Source organism: Cyprinodon tularosa, unplaced genomic scaffold (assembly GCF_016077235.1).
Source record: "Cyprinodon tularosa strain WSP-4 unplaced genomic scaffold, ASM1607723v1 ctg625, whole genome shotgun sequence".
Lineage (NCBI taxonomy): Eukaryota > Metazoa > Chordata > Actinopteri > Cyprinodontiformes > Cyprinodontidae > Cyprinodon > Cyprinodon tularosa.
In genome coordinates, this window is record NW_024039369.1 from 412,207 (window position 1) to 433,080 (window position 20,874).

The following is a 20,874-nucleotide window of genomic DNA, read 5'->3' on the forward strand; positions in this document are numbered from 1 at the left end:
ATATCATTTCGTTCCTTCAGGTTGTCCTTCTTTGTCTCACCAGAACCTCCGGAGCTGCTGCTCTACACGCCAGAGAAATCCAGGAAGAGTCTGCCGCTGCTGCTGGAGGGCAGCCTGCCATACAGACGCACCAGGAGGCAGTCAGGTACCTGGAGATGCTGTGGTGATGATGAGGAAGGAGCTTTAGGAAGCAGCGGGATTGAGTGTTTTCATCTCTCTTCTTGTGTGTCTCTTCCAGCTCCTGCTAAAGACATCGAGGCAGCCTTTCATCCTGATGGTGAGTGACTCTGGATTTTACCTGAACCGACTTTCAGTTTTTCTCTTGATCTTGGGCTGAACTGCAGTTGTTGCTCCAGTACCATGTTTCTAGTCTCTGAGCAGAACATATCGTATCGGATATGATCGGAACATTCGGACAGTGTTCTCACAGGGTTTCACATTTCTCAGAGAGAACCTGAACTGGTTATCTCTGATCCTTCTGATGGTTCTAGAAAGATTAACCCTTGGTAGGGCCCTCAGTGAAATGAAAATTTCCAGCCAACAGTGTTATCAGAATCCATGACAAGACCTTATTACTGTTGTAAAATTAAAAAAATCTGGATATTTTGATGGCAAAAATTTATGTCTATGTAAAAACAAGAAAAGCGAATTCTAAAAGCAATTCATGAAAAACACTGTGAGAGGGAAAGAAACACATTTTCTTTGGTCCAACATAACCTTAGAGGCATTAATGCTGATACTGGCATTTACATTTTTTAGTTTAAAAAACCTAAATATAATTGTTAACGAGGCTTTTTGACTTTTGAACTTTACTTTTGAACTTTTCAATTTGATTTTTACCTGTTTTTCTTGACTTGTTACCTTTTTTCCTACCAGTACTTAATTTACAGGAGGTAATATATCATTCAAGGGCTCATCTAATTGGTCAATTGCCAAAATAAGATGTACAGCCATGTAGCAGGATCTTTGCTGAATAGCTGGATATAGATCTTGTGCTTCTAGACCTCACTGATGGACGGAGGGAGAGATCAAAAACACCATCTTTCCCTATAAAGTGTTAAGGCGGAGCAGGGATTCCTTTAAGAATCTGCCTGATTGAAACCTCATCCGGGGTCAGGATCCAGCTCTCTGTGCCGATTGGAGGCTCCTGATCAGATAAAATGAATATGATCCAAAGTCTGATCGCAGTTTTAGATGTTTGGAGTGTTTAAGGCAGCCTGGACCCTGCAGCATGGCAACATCAATATAGAGAACATGTAATAAAAATAAAAGACTTACTTTTCTTTTATGACGGATATAAATCTATCCAAACTATCATGACTGTGTTCAAAAGTAACCCCCCCCCCCCCCCAACCTAATAACTGGTTGCAGCAGCTGATAGGCAGTACTTAGTGTTTACCATCACTGTGGAGGAACTGTGAGCCACTTTCCTTTGCAGGATTGCTTTAATTTAGATGCTTTGTGGGGTTTTTTCCAGCAACAGCATCTGAATCCTATTCATATCCAGACTTTGACTCACTTAAAATATTCTCCACTAAACTTTAAGGCTGATGTATTTTTACTACGTTAAAAAATTCCATTTACTTTACTTGTGTCTTGGATAACTTTAACACAAAGATTTGAAATAAACCTTAAATTCATGCATATTCATTAATTTCAATTCACTTGAAATACATAGCTGGCTAGATTTATGTTTTTAGGATTGATAAAGTATACTTTGTCCAAATTAATACTAATGAGCTTACTTATAATTCAAATATATATTAAGTAGGCAAATGAGATAGTTTACCAATGGAATGGGTGTTTGTACTTTTAAAATAAGATAATTAGATAATATGCACTTCAAATAAGACAATACAAATATCTTTTCTTATTTTAAGTGTAAATTATCTTGTTCCATTGGCAAAATTATCTTTTACCTCCTCAATCCAAGAACAAATGCACTTACTTTAAGAAAAATCAACTCATAGATTTTGATTTTTTCCAGTGTGAAATGCTTTTAGAGCAGAAGTGAGAGCGGCCATGTCCTCAAACGTCCACAGAGAGAATCCTGGACATAGATGGACACCTGGAACTCATTTCAGAAAGCAGGATGAGTGAGAAAAAGGAACAAATTCTGCGATGAATCCCTGCATATCCTGGGTTTTCAGATAGCAGTTATCACTGCAAGCTACTCATGGAACCATCTCACTTCAGTAGCACTGAAAAAACAATCCAGAAATAAGTAAACATGTCTTAGATTAAGTGTATTTACCCTTAATTTGAGTAGGTAAATAAGATATTTTGCCAATGGAATGAGGATTTTTACTCTTAAAATAAGATAATTAGATACAATGGACTTGAAATCTTATTTTAAGTGTAAATTGTCTTCTTCCATTGGCAAAATGTGTCTTTTATCTCCTCAATCCATGAACAAAAGCACTTATTTTAAGAAAAAATGACTGTATCTAGATTTCAAATTTTTCCAGTGTGGAGTTGTTGAACTAATCCCACATCTGAGTTCTTTACCAGAGGAGCCTGGAGATGCAAATAATCCACATCATTAGATGTATTTTAAACTCTGCATCTGTACTTTTGAGCCTCACTGTTTTCAATGGAGTCAATAATTTATCTCACTTAATGTTTAGCCACAGATCACTTAGACGACTCAACAGGGACAAATTCTCTGTGTTGAACTTTGTTTTTATGCTGAAAGCAAACTATTGCGCATTAAGCTGTAAATTATTAATGTACAGCACAGCTGGTCATTAGGTTGATCGCAATTTATTTATGATGTCAGTGGCCTAAAATGATTTAAGGAACCACCTAATGTGGTATTGTACAACATGCTGGTCTTACACTGCAAAAACTATCTAATAATTTGTAAAAAAAAAAAAAATGTCTTAAATTAAGTGTATTTACCCTTAATTTGAGCAGGTAAATGAGATAGTTTGCCAACGGAATGACAAATTTTACTCTTAAAATTAGATATTTAGATAATATGTACTTGAAATAAGACAATGCAATTGTTTTTATTTGAAGTGTAAATTGTCTCGTTCCATTGGCAAAATGTATCCTTTACCTCCTCAATCCAAGAACACATGCACTTATTCTAAAAATGACTTATCTAGATTTGGATTTTTTCCAGTGTAGAAGCTTTAGTAGTTTTTTTTAAAATACAATATTTGATTGAATTTTCCCAGCAGAACAATGTTTGTTTTTTTGTTTTTTTACATCAAATAATATCCTATAAAAGGAAATTCCTGATTTATCTTAAAGAAATATTTCTGCTTTTTTTTCCTATTTCAGAAAGTAGAAATACAAATAAACGTCTGGCTGTTTAGAGTTGCAACTGATTTATCATTAAAAAAAAAAACATGTGTCTTCATAAAAATAATAAATAACGTTTGCGGCTCTAAACAAAGAACAAACAAATAAACATATATATATATATATATATATATATATATATATATATATGTATATATATATATATATATATATATATATATATATATATATATATATATATATATATATATATATATATATATATATGTACATACACACACCTCACAGGTCACTGGAGTTCAAATCCAGAAAAAAATTAAAGGGATAAGAAAAGATTTTTTTAAATTTAGTTAGTTAAGAAAAAAAAAATAGTTAATGGAAGGTTGAGGTTTTTTTAAGTTGATTTTCCAGCAGAAATTTGCAGACATAAAAGCTCCAAAAAACATTTTTATTTCATTATATAACACCACTTATCCAACCCCCAGACAAACAAAAAGAGATTTAGACAGATTTATTTGTCATTTTGTTTACACAAGTGTAAAACAAAAAGAAATTTTATGTGGAAACTGGACAATTTCATCTTTTTTGAAAGTGCAGCCTTGAAAAATAGAAAAAATGACGGTAAATTTCCAGTTCTTTATAAGATGTGTGGTACTTTGTAAAAAAATCCACAAGAAGAATAAAATTCAATAAAAATCCCACTAAAGTAAATGTATAAATAAAGGCAATAACTGAACCTTTATCAGATTTTGAAACTTCAGGTTTGATCTATTCTTATACCAAGTATAATTACAACTAAAGATGGAATCACACTCAGCACTTCTACACTAAATAAAAAAGATTCTGTTATATTTATTCTTTCAGGTTTCCTTTTTTATATTAGGCCTGTTTTTATTTTCCTTGTTAGCCCAAATACAGCTATTTCACAGGAAGCTTTAGAAACAGAAATATTAGTTTCAGCTGCATGTCTGCTGTTTCATAATAATACATGAACCAATATGTAGCTTCTTACATATTATTGATATTTATTAGTTCATTGAAGCATAAAATAGTGTTTAATTAAGTTGGCAAAGGTTAAAAATTAAATCTAATAACTGGACCTAACCTGATTTCACCAGATTTTATTATTTTGATTTATTGCTTCATCTTTATTTTGCACCTGCTGGATTACATTTAGATGCTTATTTAATGCAAATATACATTACTTTCTTCATATTAGATATGTTTATTGTTCTGGATATAACTTTAACTCTTTATCAGATCCCACTCAAACGTTCATGATCTGTACAAGAAAAGATTTGCTTTTTGAGATGAGTTTCAGTTTAAACATGTTTTGATAATCTCCATAATCAGTCTATATAAAAAAAACTGTTTTCTCACCCCTCGTGGGTTGGTATGTGTCATCCTCAAGCTCGAGTCCTCTACTGGTGTAAAATGCAGACTTTGAAGCTTCTTGTTTCCTCTCGTTGTCGTGGTGGATCCTTTTTTCTGAGTCCACTAATCAGGGCTTCCTATATACTTCCTGTTACTCTGAATGCTGGGCTGACTTGACTCAGATTCTAGTTAAATTGTCAATAGCGTCATGTGTTTATTCCGGATATCTGCTGTCTACTCAGACTTATTCAAGCATGTTTTCTGAAAAGTATCCCAGAAGACATGTTCGCAGGAAGGAAGTGACAAGATCAGTTCCTCCTATCCTGCTCCAGCTGATTCCCAGATGTAGCTTTTGGGTTTGCTTCTATGAAAAAATGCCTTCCACTTCTTACTTACTTCTTACTAAACAATCAGTTCAAAGTGCCTGTATATTAGAATGTAATCATGGCAGCGGTTCTGGTTTTGGCTCAGTCATGCAGAGAGTCCTCATTTTCCTCATCTCAACAATGTTAAAAATGTTAAAATGAATTGTTTTGTTTTGTTTTATTTGGATGGTTATGAAGGAATTAACTTAATGCTAACATGCCTGTTGATGTTTTTTCTTCCCTCTGCTGAACTGGAACTTTCCCACCATCTGGGCCATCTTGCAGCTCTGAAGGTAGGATTTTCCACGTCATCCCACTTTTACGTCCTCGTTTGTGTCTGGTTAACACATTTTATGTTCAGGCTGGTGAACATTCTCAGTCATCCAGGTCATAGTCACGCCTGGACTATGACCAGGAATGACTATAGACTACACTGGAAAATCGATCTAGAAATAAGTACAAATTTCTTAAATTAAGTGTATTTACCCTTAATTTGAGTTGGTAAATGAGATATTTTTACTCTCAAAATAAGATAATTTGATAAAATGGACTTGAAATAAGTTAATGCAAGTGTGTTTTCTTATTTTAAGTGTAAATTGTCTTGTTCCATTGGCAAAATGTCTCTTTTTCCTCCTCAATCCAAGAACAAATGCACTTATTTGAATAAAAAATGACTTATCTAGATTTCGATTTTTTTCCTGTGTAACCTTATTTTTCAATTGAAAAAGCTGGATGGGAACCGAAATGTCATCAAACTTGCTAACGGAGTCCAGTGCATTGGGTCTTTTTTAATTTTTTGGGAGTTTATTTACAAGCGTCCAGGTCAGTTAACAAACGGAGATTAAAAAACAGATATCAAACAACCCTTCAATAAAGGTTCAAATAACAGATTAAACACACTTGAAAATGTGTTTGGAGTCTTAATTTAAACAGCAGTAAAGTTTCTGAGAATATTAAGGATGTCTGATGGGAGAGAATTCAAAAAGTTGGGAGAACAGCGAGAGAGAGCTCTGCTACACTGCAAAAACGATCCAGAAATAAGACAACATTTCTTAAATTAAGTGTATATACCCCTAATTTAGGAAGAAAAAAAAATATCTGCCAATGGAATTAAAATATTTACTCTTAAAATAAGATAATTAGATTAAAAAGCACTTGAAATAAGACAATGCAATTGTTTTTTTTATTTTAAATGTGAATTGTTTTGTTCCATTGGCAAAGTTTCACACTTACCTCTTCAATTCAAGAACAAATGCAGTTATTTGAAGAAAAAACAACTTATCTAGATGTCAGTTTATTCTAGTGCAGCTGTGCTGCTGCCATCAACACCTTTGTTTATAGATGTAGGAGTACACTGGAAAAAATCGATATCTAGATAAGTCCTTTTTTTTCGTAAAATACGTGCATTTTTTCTCATATTGAGGAGGCAAAAGAGACATTTTGCCAATGGAATAAGACAATTTACATTTAAAATGAGAAAACAAAATTGCATTGTCTTATTTCCAGTCCATATTATGTAATTATCTTATTTTAAGAGTAAAAATATTCATTCCATTGGCAAAATACCTTATATACCTAATCAAATTAAAGGTAAATACACTTAATTTAAGAAATGTAACTTTTTTCTACATCATTTTTCCAGTGTATAGTCCTTTTCCTCTTATTCTAACTAACTGTATGTGCTCTCTTTCATCCTTTGACGTAGGAGCTGGCTCTCATTGGCCGTAATTAGAAATAATTCTATCTTAAAAACAAAATCCGCACAAAAGTCTTACCTGCACAAACCGTGTAGCACTGAAAAATTAGGTTAGATCATTTTGATCAAGCTTAATGTGGGGGATAGTGGGTGACCTAATAAATGACCTTTAATATCTCTGAAACAACAGCAGCACACATGATCTTTTTTCAATAAATGATGATTTTAAGTGCAGAAACCTCCAGTAAAGAAGCAATAATCATTCGGTGTATTTCTTTTGATGGGTTGTCAGCTTCATGCAGCTGCAGCTCCTCCAATTGGATGACGCGGTCCAGGGTGTGAACACTGTGCATCTAAAATGCAGAGCGGTGAACTCCCAGCGGTGCGGTCTGAAAGGCACCATCAGATTTTTTTGATAAGTTTAGTTTATTTTGGAGATTAATAGTGACTTGGAGATGAGACAAAAATTATTATAATTCTTGGGCTCTGATTAAGGTTTTTGTTTCAGTATAGCATTAATACCTGCAGGCTTGTCTCAGCATTGGGACAATTCCAGTATTAAGTAAGGAGTGAATGTTAGCAGTCGCGAAAGGGAGGACAGATGAGGGACATGACTGAACCAATGATGCATGATATACTTTTGGTCTGGCTTCTTTTCAATCTGCTGCCACTCGTGACTGGAACGCTTTGCTAAATATCCTTAAACTGGATATACCCATTTCAATTTCTTCCTCCAAAGCAATTATATCATCCTTGTTCACAGACACTTGCAACTGCTTCTCTTCATAGTCATTTTTGGGTTGTCTGTTGTATTTTGAATTTATTTATGTATTACAAATAAATTGTATGTATTTTAGCCTTACTTCCCTTTTCCAAAGTGGTTACTCCACTGCTCAGGCCGCCATTGTATTAAAAAAGTTATAAAAAAAAAAAAAGGAAATGTTTGGTTTGGGTTTACTAATGAGGTCTGAGATTTCTGATGGCTTCGGAAGTCAGTTGCAGGAAAATGACTCCCAGAAGGGAAAGTAAAATAATGGTGCATGAGGCAGGGGGTAGGGGGTGGGGGGGTATTAGGAAACCTTTTTTGAGCAGTGAAAACAATTCCTGAAACGCAGACTTCCAGTTCTTAGGTCACCAGGATGATTCCTGTTATAGAGACACACAGCTCATTAGAAATGCTAAAAAGAAACAAAATAATCCCTTAAAATCTTGTCAAATTCCAGAGATGTAGGAATTTGGGAATCTCTTGAACCGAATGGGTGACCTGTAGATGTTGCATTGCAGCAGGCGGGCAGCGAGGGAGAGCTATGTCCTGCAGAGAGTCTGGGTTCTGCAGGCAGCAGCAGTACTCTCGCCTCATCGGTTATCGAGGTAGAGATGGAGCGGGATGAGCCGAGGATAAAACTATGTCTGGGATCGGACCAGCAGGGGGAGGTAATGAGCGTAGACATACAGCAAGGTACAAGACTGATGGATGGCTGGTAAATAAATATAATTAATAATTGAGTTTTTAATCCAGGAGGAAGAGGAGCTGGCCACCCTGAGACCTCCTCCTACTTTGTCCATCACAGAGGAGATCCTGGAGTTCATCAACCAGAGTAGAGTACGAGAAGGACTCACCGCCATGGTTAGAACCGTCTACTTAACACATTTCTATTTGAATTTAACAGAGCAATAATCTGTTTGTGCTTTATTGGTTTTCCAGGAGCCTACCAGTGTGTTCGAGTCTCCAGCAAACCAGACCTGCTTCACCTGCCCATTGCCTCCTATCGCTGCAAGCCCGGAGCAAAGACTAATCTCTGAATATGACCAGGAAGAAGAAGGCATCAAAGAAGAAGATTCATCCAATGACAGCAAGAGGGCTACAGATGAGGTTAAGGAAATTCCAGATGTTGCTGGTGAGATGGAGGAGATGGAACGGGACAGAACAGAGAAGACAACTGAGGGAGGAAAAGAAAGTGATGAGGAAGCAGAACAGATGCTGGAAATACTTCCAGCATCAGTTCCTCAGCTCTCCCTATCTCCAGAAGAAAAAACGAACATCAGCAGTGAGCTACCAGACTTGGATGAAGAATCGGCAGCATCTCCCCAAAGTCAAGATGTCCTTCATCAACCCATCCAGAGGTTTCCCATACCTAAAAAAGGTTCCAACCTGACCAAGAAGGACAAGAAGATTATTGAAAAGATCCGCAGTTACTACGAAGCAGCTGCAGAGGCTGAGGAGGATGAAGCTGAGGAAGAGGAAGAGTCAAGAGAAGGAGCAATGTCAAGAAGAAGAGGGAGTTTCTCACAGATCCCAGCCGGCTTGGTGAAGGAGTCTGTCTCACGGTTTAGTGTGCCTGGAAAACATGGAGAGGAAGCGAGCGTGAATGAAGACGGGGAGGCAAATACAGACTCCATGCTCTGTTCCTCCTTTACTCCTGCTATGCTTCCAGTACATGGAGAGGTGAAGGAACCACTGAGCTCCAGTGTGGTGGATCCAGAGAGTCAAGCAGGGTCTACAGGCTCTGATGAGATGAAAGAACCACAGAACACAGAGTTAGATCCCAAAACCTTACCTGAAGAGGAAACCGAGCTCCTGGATAAAAGCTGGAACATCTACAAAGGATCTCTAGAGGAGACATTGGAGGAACCAAAGGAAGGAGAGAACATTGAATCTAGAACCATAGAAGAAGAAAAACCGTCTCTTTCTCAAAGTCCTGAAAGCGAAGAAGAGGAAGAGAAGAATGTTGGCGTTCCTCAGCCTGACACCAACGAACCAAAACCAACCAGCAGCCAGTCAGAACCTTCAACAGACGTCCCAGTACAGGAACAAACACAGAATAAAACCCAATCCATGTGTTCCAGAACCAAAACTGGACATCAGGCAAACACAAAGGAGAACCTGGAGAGCTTCCCCAGTCAGAGTAAAGTGGGTCGATGGTCTCGCCACTCCAGGATCGTCAGCGCCAACCGGGCGTTGTTTGAAGGGATGGGATCCAACGTCACCGGTATCAGCTTGTTTGAGGTGAACCCGGTGGCGGACCCGGTCCTTATAGAGAACTCAGAACGTATTCTAAGCAAGGTCCAAACTCTGGCTCGGATGTACAGTGCCAAAGCCGGCGCCATGAAAGTGCCTCTGCATCACAAACGGGTCAGCACCGTCAGGACCCAAGCCTGGGTCACAGCAAGGCTGTCCGAGCGTTCTACCCAGAACAGAGACAAAAGTCCGTCAGATCAAGAAAAGGAGACCCCATATGGAGCCCAGAGTGGTTCTGAGAGCAAAACAGAACACCAAGCCCTGAAACAAACCACCCAGAACCAGACCACGATTGAGGAGAAGACAAAGAATCAAGAGGAAAGGCGGGAAAATCAGATGAATGGTTGGTCCATTTTCAGTTGGCTCTCCACAGTCTAGGAATTAGCAGGTTCTGTAATGTAAACATGAGCTTAGGAAGAATCATTTCCCTGGAACATTTAGCCCACAAAAAGCCAAAACAATAGATCTGGTATACAGATAAACTGAAACTGTGCTAAAGAAGCTTCTGGTCCAGATCCAAGGTTTAGACTTCTTAGGTTCATGTGAGCCGCCAATTATTCTGGATGCTGGAATAATGATAAACATAGTCAGATAAACACAAATTAAATTAACATTTTGCCAAATAAAAGAAAAGAGCCACACATGGCTATGCCAAGTGAGAGCTGCTGCAAACGAGCTGCGGTTAGCTCTGGCTGCCGTTACCCTCGGAGGTCCGCTGGTTGCTGTCCTCTCAACTTTGGAAATGTTTTTTAAATGACTAAATCAGTAAAGGGACTACATAGTGACGCTTGAACGTACAATGTTTTCGCCTCAAATGATCTTAAAACGTACTTCTATTGAACAACGAATTAAGTTTTAACTTAACTTTGAGCTCTGTAAGCGCTCCATTGAAAGCTGCTGCTGCCGCAGTGCATGCTGGGACAGCTGTCAGTCTCAAGAACAGACAAGTCTGCTCTGATGCATGCTGGGTACGGAGGGGTGAGAACAGCATCCGGGGACTTTGTCCGTTCTCGGTCTGCTGTTCTTGTGAATTGAAACAGTACTAGGGCTGAGGTTGATGATGTTTCACAAGTACACGATCACATGAGAACGCACAAGTACACAAATAGAGAAACAGCAAAAGTTTAGCTACTCGACATGAGTTTATAAAACCTTTATTTATTTATATTTTAATTGTTGAATCAGGACAGAACCTGGGCCTGCAGCTTTATGCTTTATTTTGAGAATATTCTCTTCCAAAAAACATCGAATAGTGATGAAAAAAAAACTTATGTCGGGTACCACAAGAACACTTGCCTCAATGCCTACAGTACAGCATGGCTTGTTTTACTCAATTTGGTAGTTTTTTTATTGTTTGTAAATAGCAGCCAATTCCATCCCCAAATCGTTTGACTCTCCTCAGAGCTGAAAAAAAATTTAAATCTGACACCCGATTTCACATGAGAGGAAAGTTTAAGGCTTGGAGTCCAGGAATACATAGGAAAGAAGAACTTCCTGCTAGTTCACAGGTGGGGGTACTCTCACTCTTAGAGCCTTTTCAGGCTCCAGTGGTACAGAATCCAGACTTTGGACTCTGAAACTGAATCAATTTTTTTTCTCCTTAATGGATCTCTGAACATGTTGGAAATTTCAGAGATGATCAACATGGTCTGGTTATCTTCATCACAGGAAACTGACATTTAACTTTTGAGATTTTCCACAGACTAAAACATGTTTTTTTGTTGTTGTTTTTTTGTTTTGTAGAGTTTCAGAAGAAAGGGGCACGGCCTTGTGAGCTTCTGCTGTTGGGACATGTGACTGCCGCTTGTAATCAACAGACCAATGGAGTCCCTCTTTCTAGGCCCAGAGACTTCATCTCTGCCCTGGCCCAACCTGCAGTAACTCCAACACACAGTGCTGTGGCATCTGGATCCCCTCAGCGCCCCAGAACCCAGCCTATTATCCACAGCGCCTCCTCAGGGTCGGCTGCAGCTCTGGGTGGGAGATTTTCAGAGTTCAGAGACTGTGCTGTAGAGTCAGAGAAGGCTGTTCCTGTTTATTCTGAGACTGGAGTGCACCAGAGTGCAGACGGGTAAGTTATTTATAGAAAAATTATCTCATACTATCCTATTCTCCAGCTTTGATTTGTACAGATTTACCACTTTAATGGTGATGATTTTCTCGCTCAGCAGCTGGCTGGAGCAAGATGATGGATGCTGTGTTTGGACAACAGGAACCGTCCTTCCTAAGCCAACAGACTCTGAGTCCTGCATTCCAGGGAGAAACGCTGATGCAGCAGCTGGACAATGTAAACAACAGAGCGTAGGACACAACGAGGATGAGGACATCTTAAAGACGGACAGACTGTCAGAACCCACTGAGACCCTTGAGGATCAGAGAGAAGAAGTACCATCTGGTCCGCTCTCCTCCATTTCCAGGTCCACTCCGACTTCAGTAGAACCTCTGTCAACGTTTACGAACCCGAGACCAACGGACCTGCCTGTTGGAACCAAGCAGGCCTCATCAGCACCTTGGGCTATCAGCAGCTCATCTGAGAGGTACATATGTCTGATGATCGTATCAGAAAGAAATTAGAGAACTCATTATACACTGCTGAAAAAAATTAAAGGAACACTTTAAAAACACATCAGATTTCAATTGGGAAAAGATCATGCCATTTATTTATACTGATATGGGTTTGGTGATGTGTTAGGAAAAAAGGATGCCACATAATTTGATGGAAATGAAAATTGTCAACCTACAGAGGGCTGAATTCAAAGACACCCCAAACATTACAGTGAAAAAATGATAATGCAAGCTGGTCCATTTTGCTGAAGTTTCAATGCTGCAACTCAAAATGGTATTCAGTCATTTGTATGGCCCCCATGTGCGTGTATGCATGCCTGACAACGTCAGGGCATGCTCCTAATGAGACGACGGATGGCGTCCTGGGGTATCTCCTCCCCGATCTGAACCAGGGCATCACTGAGCTCCTGCACAGTCTGAGGTGCAACCTGGCGGCGTCGGATGGATCGAAACATAATGTCCCATAGGTGTTCTATTGGATTTAGGTCAGCGGAGCGTGGGGGCCAATCAATGGTATCAATTCCTTCATCCTCCAGGAACTGTCTGCATACTCTCACCACATGAGGCGGGCATTGTCGTGCACCAGGAGGAACCCAGAACCCCCTGCACCAGCATAGGGTCTGACAATGGGTGCAAGGATTTCATCCTGATACCTAATGGCAGTCAGGGTGCCGTTGTCTAGCCTGTATAGGTCTTTTCATCCTTTCACTGACCCACCACCAAACCGGTTATACTGAATGATGTTACAGGCAGCATAACGTTCTCCACGCCTTCTCCAGACAGAGACATTCACACCAGTGGCCTGCTGGAGGTCATTTTGTTGCACAAAAGAGCAGATACCGGTCCTGCTGATGGGTTGTAGACCTTCTACTCTCCTGGAGTAACTGCCGTCTCCTGGAATCTCCTCCATGCTCTTGAGATTGTGCTGGGAGACACAGCAAACCTTCTGGCAATGGCACGTATTGATGTGCCATCCTGGAGGAGTTGGACTGCCTGTGCAACCTCTGAAGGGTCCAGGTAGCGCCTAATGCTAACAGTAGTTCCAGTGACCCTAGCCAAATGCAAAACTGGTGAAACAGAGAAAAGATGAGGATGGGAAAAAATTTCAATGTCGTCCACCTGTAAAACCATTGCTGTTTTAATGGCCGTCTTGTTGTTGCCCCTCTAGTGCACCTGTTGTTAATTTCATTAACACCAAAGCAGCTGAAACTGATTAACAACCCTCTGCTTCTTACCTGACCAAATCAATATCCCAGAAGTGTAATTAACTTGATGCTTTACTCTGATTACAAAGTGTTCCTTTAATTTGTTTGAGTAGTGTACAATGGCATGTTTAAATACGAAACCAGCACCCAGTCACCTATTCAATTCAATTCAGTTTATTTCTATAGCGCCAATTCACGGCACATGTCATCTCAAGGCTCTTGAGACCAGCTCATACAATCAGATTGATTCAAATTTTCTATCTAAGGAAAACCAGTTGAAATGGTCCTCCAACAGTCTTGAAGGAGTTCCCAGAGATGCTTAGTACTTGTTGACCTTTTTGCCTTCACTCCGCGGTCCAGTTCACCCTAACCCATCTCGAATGGGTTCTGGTCCAGTGATTGTGGAGGCCAGGTCATCTGGTGCAGAACCCTATTACTCTCCTTCTTGGTAATATAGCCCTTGCACAGCCTGGAGGTGTATTTGGGGTCATTGTCCTGTTGAAAAATAAATGATGGTCCAACTAAACGTATCCTCCGCAGCAGAGGTGATTCTTGGTCTCCCTTTTCTCGGGTGGGCCTCATGTGAGCCAGTTTCTTCGTAGCGCTTGATGGTTTTTGTGTGTGCACTTGGGGACAGTTCAAAGTTTTGCCAATTTTTCTGACTTACTGACCTTCATTTCTTAAAGTAATGATGGCCACTCAATTTTCGTTACTTCGCTGCTTTTTTTGTGCCATAATGCAAATTCTAATACTCTATTCAGTAGGACAATCCGCTCTGTATCCACCCGACTTCTGCACAACACAACTGATTGTCCCAACCCCATTTATAAGGCAGACATGGGCAATGTGGAGTCAACAAGTCATCTCCATGTCATGTATTTGTTCTACCCAGCCACTGAAGCAGGTGAGTCCAATCTTCACCGTGAATTAACCTGTGCAGATTGGACTCACCTGGTTAATTGGCTGGGTAGATTAAATACATGACATGGGGATGACTTGTTGACTCCACATTGCCCATGTCTGTTATAAGGCAAAACATCAGTCTTTTTAAATCTGTCAGGGGACACCTGTGAAGTAAAAACAATTTCAGGCGACTACCTCTTGAAGCTCATCAAGAGAATGCATAGTGTGCAAAGCAGTAATCAAAGCAAAAGGTTTCTACTTTGAGGAACCTAAAATATAACACATATTTTCAGTTAAGTATATAATTCCACGTGTGTTAATTCATAGTTTTGATGCCTTCAGTGTGAATCTACATGAAAATAAAGAAAACACATAAGGAGGTGTGTCCAAACTTTTGGTCTGTACTGTTTAGTAAGGACTAAAATGTGACTAAAACTAATATTTAATTTTTGTCCTGAAGACTGAAAATAAGACTAAATCTAAGATGGCTGCCAAAAACAACACTGATCTATAGTTTCACTTTGGTGTCTCTCTGTGAAATTCTCTCCCTAATTACAACCATTAACCTCTATGTCTGCTGCTCATTACCTTCACTGACAGCCTACTTCTTTAGCTCCTGGGTACGAAACCAGGTCCACACAGACATGAATGAGAGAGTTTGTTGTACAAGAGCTGGACTGAACAGAGTCCTGATGTCAGCCTAAAAGAATTCCTTTTGGATCTATTAGAGCAGATAGCCAGAGCCAGAATCAATCCATGACCTCGCAGAGATAAGGCCAAACCTCCCATAAACCTGAACAAAAAACGGTGAATCAACTTCATTTTTAAGGCTATAGATCAAGGATGGTATGTTACTTAAAGTCACAGGTAATTAAATATTTTTAGTACCTGTAAATATGAAAGCTACTGCTTCTCTATCTGCAGTAAAAAAAATATATAATCAAGATTGGAGTAAAGCAGTGAAAAATCTCGAAAGGCATTTAGAGAATGTCTTTTTAGATTTAAAATATAAAATGAGTAATTCCCAAGACTTTTTTGTGTTTCAAGTTTAAATAATGACTAATGCATTCTGAGGAAATGTGATGAAGTGGAAATGTGATGGCTGACCGTCTTCCCCTCTCCATGTGAACAGTAACAATGCAGTTAGCACCGTTTTCCTTGGCAGGCTTCCATCTGCTGAGCTTGAAACAATCTTGCTTTACTTGTTGCCAGATTTGGAAGATCAGAGGTCGTTTAGTGAAAATTACCACAGATCCTGTCAGTTTTCCCACTCAGAGAGGCTGGCATGAGGTTCTGAAGAAATTAACTATTGTATAAAATAAGTGACCCAGTCGATAAAAATCTGATTGCTTTTGGTTCCGCAGTGCGGCAAGAAAAACAGTCTGAAACACTTAGATAAGATAACCGATTCAATTTCAAAACAATGCAGTTAAAGAAATGTAGATCTAAAATCCCCTGAGTCCTATTTAAGGGTGAAGATTGGGTTAAGTGAGAAATGCTGCCTCAGATTCCTGATTACTGGAATTGGAAAAGTAAACAACAATCCCCACATTAAAACAAAAGCAGCTGCAGCCTGACCTTTTTTAGAACTTTCTCCTGGGTTATACAACAACCCGGTCTAGTAAGGTCTTCAAAGTATTCCTTTGATTCAGTCCCAGTACTTAATTGGAGCCTCAGGCATGAATCACTGTGTTGCTATTCTACAAAAAGTTGGCAGTTGGGAGAAATTTCGAAACTTGTCGCAACACAGCAGCATTCAGATATTTACAACCATGCGTATTCATGTCACGCCACAATCCCTGCATCTCAATTTGAGGGTAATTTACTGCAGCCTCATGCACCATTTCGTTTATCTCTAAATACAATACTTAACATGGCTTGGAGCTGTCAGGGAAACAGAGACACCTTCTGTAAACACCTCAAATTTATTTACTAACGTCAGCAACTCACTCAAAGAACCGACTGAAGATTGTCATGGTTTTTAGGTGCTTGAACGAAATGCAGAACTAACACAGAAGGCAAGAGCAGTTTCAGATCTCTATTAAACAAACAGCAAGGAGCACGAAAACTGGAAGCTGAGGCTTGGTAGAGCAAACGGGTCATCGGCGCAGGCGGGACTTGATCGATCTGTGGTGAGAGCAAAAGTTAGACACGTCTAGGAGATCGGGAGAATGAGCAAGAGAAAACGTTAATTAAACCTACCACCGGATGATGGAACCGAGATGTTGGCTGGTGACTCAGTGACAGGTGGGGACTATATAGTAGAGACTGACACGGGAGTGGATTTTCACTCCTGTCCCGTCCCACTCCCACAGAAAAAAATTGTGTCCCGTCCCGATCCCGGGCCAGAGTAGAAATCCAAATCCTGTCCCGACCCACTCCTGGTGAAATTACTCCCACTCCCATCCCGCTCCCATTCAGAATGACTCCCGCTCCCGCACCACTCCCATGCTCTGTTCGAAAACCTAGGACGCGTCCTTAGAAGGCCAGATTCGAAGTACGATTATGTTATAGTGCGGCGCTGAGGTCTGGTCAGATTCCAAGAGTCCTCGTTATGCGGCCTTAAAATGCGTCCTTCTTTTAGCCCGATTTGAAGGACTGGTGTCGATGTATCCGCGGTATCGTTGGTTTACCCAGGATTCATTGTGAGACCAAGCAGGCCGTGATCAGAGGAAAGGTTACTTGGCGCCGAACAGTGGTGAAAATTGGAAGTTCAGTTTAATATAATACAACTCTGTGAATAGTTCCGTCTGAGATTAATGAAGATAGTTGTTTTAATGGTTATTGAGTCAGATATGTGGCGGTAATGTTTGGTTTATCTAAAGGTTTTTATCTGTTACTGTGTAAATGGGTTTGGCTGTAATTTAAGGACAGATTCTAATATATCTGCAGGGTGGGAACTATAAATCTGATAGGATTTTTATCTTTTTATTGCTGTTTTGCACAATAGGCTTAACTAAGATTTTTTTCTTGTTTAATATAAGAGATTTTGCAGATATATTTTTAATACATACATTGTTTAGATTGACTTATATATTTCTACCCCTTTTATAGAATAGAATAGAAAATCCCTTTATTGTCCCACAATGGGCAAATTTACAGCAGCAGAAAGATTATTGAAAATGGTCACACAAATGTGGACCTTAGAAAAATGTATAAGAATAACATAATAGGGAAGAGTAAAAAAAAAATATATAAAAAAAAAAAAAAATACAATTCTGTAAAGTGTTTTAACAATATAAAACTGGAGAATTAATAACCAATATGCAGCTATGGACATTTTTACAGTGATGGATATTTGAAAATAGCAGCAACATCAGAGATGTGCAGAATGACAGCAGCAGGTTATTTAACTGAGGTTTCTATCATTACATTTGATTTGATCTGTTCCTGCTCCCGGTGGTTGGAACCTTTATTCCACTCTGGTTTCTCATCAGTCTTTGTTCACTTTACAATAAAAAAGAAATAAATAAACAAACAGTTTTGGAAACTTCGGTTTTCATTCTTTTCCTGCTTTGTGTATCAACTTTCGCGGTTGCTAAGCAACAGACCTTACCGCGTTAAAACCCGCTGAAGGGTAGACCTGGTCGAATTCACAGCCAAAACTCTTCCGGTCTCCTTATTTTCACGGACTTCAAAGGATCCAGTCTAAGTAGACCGCGTCCTTGGAGGATGCAGCCCAGGATTTCGAACAGAGCCCCATTGTTGTTTTTGAGCGCGGGTGAAAAACTCAGAGTGGAATCACTGTTGGTTTTTGGGTCGTGTAGTTTTTTTTGACTCGCATTATAGTGTAGGCTTAAAGGAAAAAAACTACGAAATGGCGGCGCCGCGCCAGTACTGGATCTTTTTTCTTTCTATTTTTTTTTTATTTTTTGGCATTGATCCTAGTTTTTTTTTTTGTTATTATCGGTTTGCTCCCGCTCCCGTCTGCTCCCGTTAATGTTTAATCCTGTACCGTCCCAATCACATGATCGTTACTAATACTGACTCCCATCCCACGGGAATCCCGTGACCCATGGGATTCCCGAAAAAATGTCAGTCTCTACTATATAGTGGACTTTATAGCAAAGTCAGATAAATGACCATTCAGACAGATGATCAGTGCTATTTGCTCCGTTGGTCACATAACTCCACTGTGCAGTGCCTGCACCACCTTTGTTATTAGTCACCGTTGTTGGGTGGCGACAGCCTATGGCGACAGCTGGCCGCTGTGACAGCAAATCCCATAATGCTTTGCGAGGAGAGCTCTCCACTCAAAGCATTCTTCTGAGGCCTTTCTTTTCTTCTCATACACTTCGTAGACACTTTTTCTCTTATGACCCTCGGCCATTTTCAAAGAACCCCGGTGAGAAAGGTGAGCTTCAATGACTTTCTGAAACTGTAGCTCACTACAGATATATGCCTGAAAGTGCGCATGCACAGCAAACGATAGCTAACGGGACAAGCTCATTGGACGGCCTTAGGTAAACATGTCACCAGAATGATTGACAATTAGGCGGACCAATTATTTAGATGATTCACCGAGAATACGGGGGATAGGCACCGGCCCTGCCTCAATCCTGAGGAAATAAGTGGGAGCATTTGGATGGATTTATTGAAATGCAATTTCAAACAAATGCATTTCATTTCCAATGACATCAATATTCATTTACAGTGGTTCAAATTCAGCTCCTGGTGACACGACTTTGTGCCCATAACAATGGCTGAGTATGAGAGCAACAGAGGAAAAATTGCCTTTAACAGAAAACTTTGCACATGTATGTAATACATTCAGCACAACTTTCATTCAAAATATAGGAATTTATTATTCAACTCCATAGTAAACATATTCAGGTTAGAAGACATTCAACTAGCATTCAATCGGATGTTGGATGTTCAAGATCATCTGCCTGGCTGTGTGTTTCCTGGTCAGGAAGCTGATTTACCGTTGCCTTTTGTATCCCTCCTTCTTTTTGTATCTCTGCTTCTGTCTCCTTGAACCCCAGTCGGCCTCAGCAGATGGCCGCTCACACTGAGCCTGGTTCTGCTGGAGGTTTCTTCCTGTTAAAGGGGAGTTTTTCCTCTCCACTGTCGCTACAAGCATGCTTAGTGTGAGGGATTGCCTTTGAGTCAATAAGTCGATGCAACTGGTTTTCCTTAGATAGAAAACTTTGAATCAATTTGACTGTATGATCTGTAAAGTGCCTTGAGATGACATGTGTTGTGAATTGGGGTTATATAAATAAACTGAACTGAATCGGGAGGAGGCCCCGGGGAAGACCCAGGACAGGCTGGAGAGACTATGTTTCTCGGCTGGCTTGGGAACGCCTTGGGGTTCCTTCTGAAGAGCTGGAAGAAGTGGCTGGGGAGAGGGAAGTCTGGGCCTCCCTTCTTAAGCTGCTGCCCCCCGCGACCCGACCCCGGATAAGCGGAGGAAGATGGATGGATGAATCGAATCTGAGCTAGTGAAACTCGGGTGAACTAATAAGATGTTAGGTACAGCTAGAAGAAATTAGGAAAAAACGGGAAATGGCTGAAACCATTACCAATGAAATCATACAATGATATCACAGTTAAGTATGGCTTTAATGTTTGTGAACCAAAGTTTACCTTGAAGATTTTGAAATAAGGTTAGATTATCTTAAAAAAAGTGCAGTGTGTTCCTTTACAATGCAAATCAAAGAGGTTGATAAAACTTGTTAAAGAATGATATACCTGTTCAGAAACCTTATTCACAGTATCCCCCACCCTGCACAGATTTATAACCTTTGATGAATCAGCATTTAGAGGATGCCTATGGTCTTGTTTTTCTTAAATAAAAGATATAATTCTCCCTGATGATCAGATTATGTTACAATATTTTCAATATCACATGCCTGTCACAATAAGCTTTAATTATTACAAAAATATAAAAGATCTTAAACTTTTTCCAAAATTAGCATCGGATTTAAAAAAGAATATCAAGCATGGTAACGCTGCTTATCTACCTCTCCAGTTTACAGCCATTCTAATGTATTTTTCTGTCATTTTTTAGGTGTTATTTTATAATTTGTTATCATTTTAGGTATTTATTGTCATAGTTTAGGCTTAAATCATTAAAGCTAGTGTGTAATTTTCAGTAACATCTAATGGTCAGACTGTAGAGACATGAATTATGGAGCTCTTTCAGCCGCTGTCCTTACACTGAATTCCTTCTGCTGCTGCCTACACTCAGGAACTTTGTCTTCCCTTAACTTTTTTGTCCAGGTGATTTGTCCCCCTGTTTTTGGCACTCTGACCAAAACATACAAGGACAGAACATAGGAGAAAGATGCAAATCCACAGAAAAAAAAAAAATGCAACAACCGGTACTTGGAGTTGTCATCTTGTCATCGGTTGTCAATTGTGACTTCATACATAATTTTATGAATAGTATTTTATAGGTCTGTGTAGGTTTGTACTACTTGCCGCAGTCCCATTTGAGCAGGGGTCTTCAACCCGCCCTTGGATTATTAGAGT

At 39.6% G+C, this 20,874-nt stretch overlaps 1 protein-coding gene across 3 annotated transcripts in view; it reads left to right on the top strand.

The window, feature by feature from the left end:
- Window positions 1-20,874, top strand: part of plekhg2 (pleckstrin homology domain containing, family G (with RhoGef domain) member 2) — a 137,446-nt gene that overhangs the window by 111,791 nt on the left and 4,781 nt on the right. The window contains exons 14-21 of one of the 3 annotated variants that reach the window (XM_038307970.1): window positions 44-145; window positions 239-277; window positions 5,295-5,302; window positions 7,990-8,139; window positions 8,225-8,332; window positions 8,411-10,067; window positions 11,468-11,795; window positions 11,893-12,261. In XM_038307970.1, the coding sequence (XP_038163898.1) occupies window positions 44-145; window positions 239-277; window positions 5,295-5,302; window positions 7,990-8,139; window positions 8,225-8,332; window positions 8,411-10,067; window positions 11,468-11,795; window positions 11,893-12,261 (2,761 nt within the window). The remainder of the gene's footprint in view (window positions 1-43; window positions 146-238; window positions 278-5,294; window positions 5,303-7,989; window positions 8,140-8,224; window positions 8,333-8,410; window positions 10,068-11,467; window positions 11,796-11,892; window positions 12,262-20,874) is intronic. The other 2 variants (XM_038307971.1, XM_038307972.1) reach the window with 2 other exon arrangements.